Source organism: Protobothrops mucrosquamatus, unplaced genomic scaffold (genome assembly GCF_001527695.2).
Source record: "Protobothrops mucrosquamatus isolate PMUCROS unplaced genomic scaffold, P.Mucros_1.0 scaffold_45, whole genome shotgun sequence".
Classification (NCBI taxonomy): domain Eukaryota; kingdom Metazoa; phylum Chordata; class Lepidosauria; order Squamata; family Viperidae; genus Protobothrops; species Protobothrops mucrosquamatus.
The window spans coordinates 637,724-641,560 of NW_015386121.1; the positions used below are offsets into that span (position 1 = coordinate 637,724).

General features: G+C 38.5%; 1 protein-coding gene across 2 annotated transcripts in view; it reads right to left on the reverse strand.

Annotated features, from left to right (window-relative positions):
- SNRPB2 (small nuclear ribonucleoprotein polypeptide B2) overlaps positions 1 to 3,837 on the reverse strand; it is a 12,157-nt gene that overhangs the window by 3,803 nt on the left and 4,517 nt on the right. For both annotated transcript variants that reach the window (XM_029283159.1, XM_015811052.2), the window contains 2 exons: positions 2,150 to 2,287; positions 386 to 439 (listed from right to left, as the gene is read on the reverse strand). In XM_029283159.1, coding sequence (XP_029138992.1) covers positions 386 to 439; positions 2,150 to 2,287 — 192 coding nt within the window. The remainder of the gene's footprint in view (positions 1 to 385; positions 440 to 2,149; positions 2,288 to 3,837) is intronic.

The window sequence follows — 3,837 nt, forward strand, 5'->3', positions numbered from 1 at the left end:
TCAGCCGGAACGCGGCGGAACCGCGTTCCGGCACCTTTTTCCGGGCCGGCCACACCGGAAATAGCCCCTCCCACACCGGAAATAGCCCCTCCCAAATTTTACTTGCATTCCTGTTCTCTAAAGGGGCGGTCCTAGGGTTTGATGAGGGCGTGGCCAGGTTTGAGTTCCGCCACCTTTTCTCCGAGAAAAAAAGCCCTGCTTAAAACAATAAATCAGGATATAAGAATCTGATTTTTCCTGTCCTTACTGTAATATTAAAGTTTGAAGCAAACAATTGGCCACAAATGTATTCACAAGAAATACATCAGCTTGTTTACACAATGTTATTCTAAAAAGTCAAATGCAATGATGGGATGTTTAGTTGAACCAAGGCAGTAAGATTTACCTGTTGATTCTGTGAAGCATTTCCTTGGGCATTTGTTGAATTTTGATTTGCTCCCTATTGCAAAATAAAAATTGTGTTTAAAAATCTATATTCTTTTTAATCACACAATTATAAGAATAAACCTTAGACACAGATACAGAACAGCTGGCTCAGTTTCAAAAAAGAAATTTAAGAGGGCCAGAATAGCTAGGAGACAGTACGATTTAAGGGAAAAACATTGGAATGTAATTTAATTGACAAAAATCCTAGAGCCTTCCATGCCTAGTGGATGCATCTAAGGAGCTTTTCTGCCATAACAATTTTACAAAGCACATAGTAAGTTTATGGGAACAGGAATCTCACTAAGGAATTTCACTGCTGTCATATAAGAGTTTTTTTCCTGCAGTGTTTCTAAATTGTTCACAGATTTTAAATGAGCTATAAGGAGACAGGAGAGTAATTATCTGCTTGGAAACTTTTTGTATTTTCCTACTGTTTCTTCTGTCTTTTCTATAAGATTAAAAAAAGTAACTGAACAGTATTTTTTAAATAGCATTAGGGATAGGATGCCAAGGTTGCTATCCAAGATTAAAAGAGATTAGACAAGCTACCTGTGGGGAATGTTTTTGTATACAGTCCTTGGGTTACGTCCATTTATTTAGCAACCATTCAAAGTTACAACAGCACTATAAAATGGATTTATCACCAGCCCTCGAAGACGAGTCCTTGGCTGTGGCAATATCCCCAAAGTCATGTGGTAACATTCAGGCACTTGGAGACCACTCTCTCTTACTGTCTCCAACTGACCTTTGGTGTCTTTTTCAAGTGACTTCCATCCGTTCTGTTTGCCTGAAGCCCTAATAAACAGGTGCTCTATTGGCCATGCAAGGCAATGCCCTTGCCTCCCCCCTCTAGCATATAAAGCCCTCAGCCAAGTAGCTGCCAGGAATCAACACCAGGTATTAACATTCAGGCACTTGGAGACTCTCTTTCTCTTGCCTATCTCCAACTGATTTTTCATGGCTTCAACTGCCTTCCTTCAGGCAAGTAGGGCTTGCCTGAAGCCCTTTTATACAGGTGTTCTATTGGCCATGCTGGGTAAGTGCCTTTCCCTCCCCCTCTGGCATGGAAAGCTCTCAGTCAAGTAGCTACCAAGAACCACCATCAGGCATTTGGCCACACACAGGGAAGGCCTTGAAAATGTCCTCACCTTACTGCTACGGAGAGGATGCCCTCAGTTGGTAGTGGCACGCAATGCAGTGGAGTCACAACCCTGGCCCTTTCCTTTCCCAGCAGTGGCACCCACCTGCCCACAATCCCTAGCACTCACCCACAGCATCTGCCCTCCATCCTAGCTCTTATTTACTGGCCTGCTTGCCTGGGGCTCCCATCTCTTACCACACTGCAGTCATGTGAGGTCCTCACTTAATGATCCATGTGTGCGCAACTGGGACTCCCAAGACTGCCATTGCTAAACTATGTGATCCTGTGACCTTGTACTTTACTACCACATTGCCTAGTGACAGGAATTTTGATCCCAATTGCTGCCATAACCCAAGGACTACATGTATATAGATCTAGGCAGTGAACAAGAGATAAGACTCAACAGCTTAAATAGCCTCTTCTATTATTCATTTGGAAGCACTCCAAGGGAAACATATTCCTTTCATTCCATTCACACAGAACTAGCAAGATGTCAAGAACGTTCTAATGAATATATAGAGCTTCATAACTTATTTGTATTGCTTTAAGTCTAATGAGAGATATGCTAAAAATGTATCTTACCTGATTTGGCTTTTTGTTGGCATTTGCAGCTTGTTCTAAGGACTTGGTCTTCTTTTTCTCTTTTCTCTTCTCTTTATCAGCAAATGTACCACGCATTTTAGAAATTACTTCAGAGTCTGTTTTTGCATACTGAATACGCTATTTTCACAAAACAAAATTTCATGAAAACTGAATATTTAGCAGTAAGCTCAAGAGCAATCTAAAAGAAATCAATATGAATTCAAGTGCACAAGATATCCTGCTATTTAACTCTCTGAAATGTTTAAAGTATATCCTAGACTGAGATCTAGGGATGAATAGAATCCTTTGCACCTGGGCTGCGTATACTAACGTATTTTGGGCAATTTACTATCAAAAATTGTAACATTATTCCAACAGTGAATGAGTAAAATGAATCTTTATTACAGCCAAATGTCAGAGATAAAAAGTACTACTGAAAATAACTTTAAAAAAAGCAGACTAATACAGGCAATTGAGATAGTTGATACAAAAAGTATGCTTATAACTGTGGATGACCTTTCAGTAATTGATACCTGCTTTTCACGGCTGCTCCATAGTATTTTACTATAGTCTGAGTTATAAATGATTTGCAGCCTGAAAAAAGGATGAACGTATATTTATTGTCGGACTGTCCAGGGTGCCAATATAAAAGAGGTAGAATACAGGCATATGAACATTCCTAAAGCTGATACAACAAAATAACAATGTTGGACTGTTTCAACAATTTCCACATGGCAAACATATTTCTCAAATGGGATTTTAGAATATTTTTCTGTGGTAATGTCAATAACAAAATACAATGCTTACCTAGAAGAAAGCACTTTTTAATTTATGGAATGTCAGTAAAAGGAGATAATTGGCTGTTTCCCAAAAGCCTTATTTCACCCACATTCTATTTTAATGGTCTCAAAACCATTAAAATAGTAACAGAAAATAAAGTTTTCAAATAGAGGATCACAATTCTCTATTTAAAAATGTGCTTAATTCTTTCATATTTTCAGATGTTTAATATTGTTCCCTGCAGATATCTACATCTTTGGAATGAATAAATTCATTTTTTACATACAGTGAAATCTTAATTATGTGGACCTCAATAAAAGGAATAGCAGACTAAATTTCCAAAGTGATGTACATTATTTATGTAATTTCACCAAATAAATGACATAAATGGTCCTACTTATACATTTATATTGAAACTGATATTCATGGATACCTCTCCATAATCAGACCATAAATGCAGTTCCACTTGTTTCTAATCATTCCAAAATGGAAGTTCTCTGTATGGATTCTTAACTATTAGAATTATAATTTTTTGTAAAATTCTATTGATTATACCAAAAATGCATCATAGATAAAATAATTTATATTCAAAATGTTATTTAAGAAAATGAATTGATATGCAGCCACTTCTATATGTTCAGCTTTGTTTCATTACTCCAAATAAGTGGATATATAGGAGTTTAGTAATATTCTGCTCTGAGCATTGGTATTGAGGGAGGAGGGAGGTATTAGTACGGTCAGTGGGAGAGGCAGATATGGCGGGAGTAGAGGACCATATCAGGTTAGGGGAGCACGCACACGCTATTTACAAGCTTGTGGGTGCTCCGGTCCTCAGGTCTCTACTCGGTCTCCAGGAGACTCAGACCCCCCGGCCCGGGATCATCGGCTGTTGTTATGTAACGCCAGGT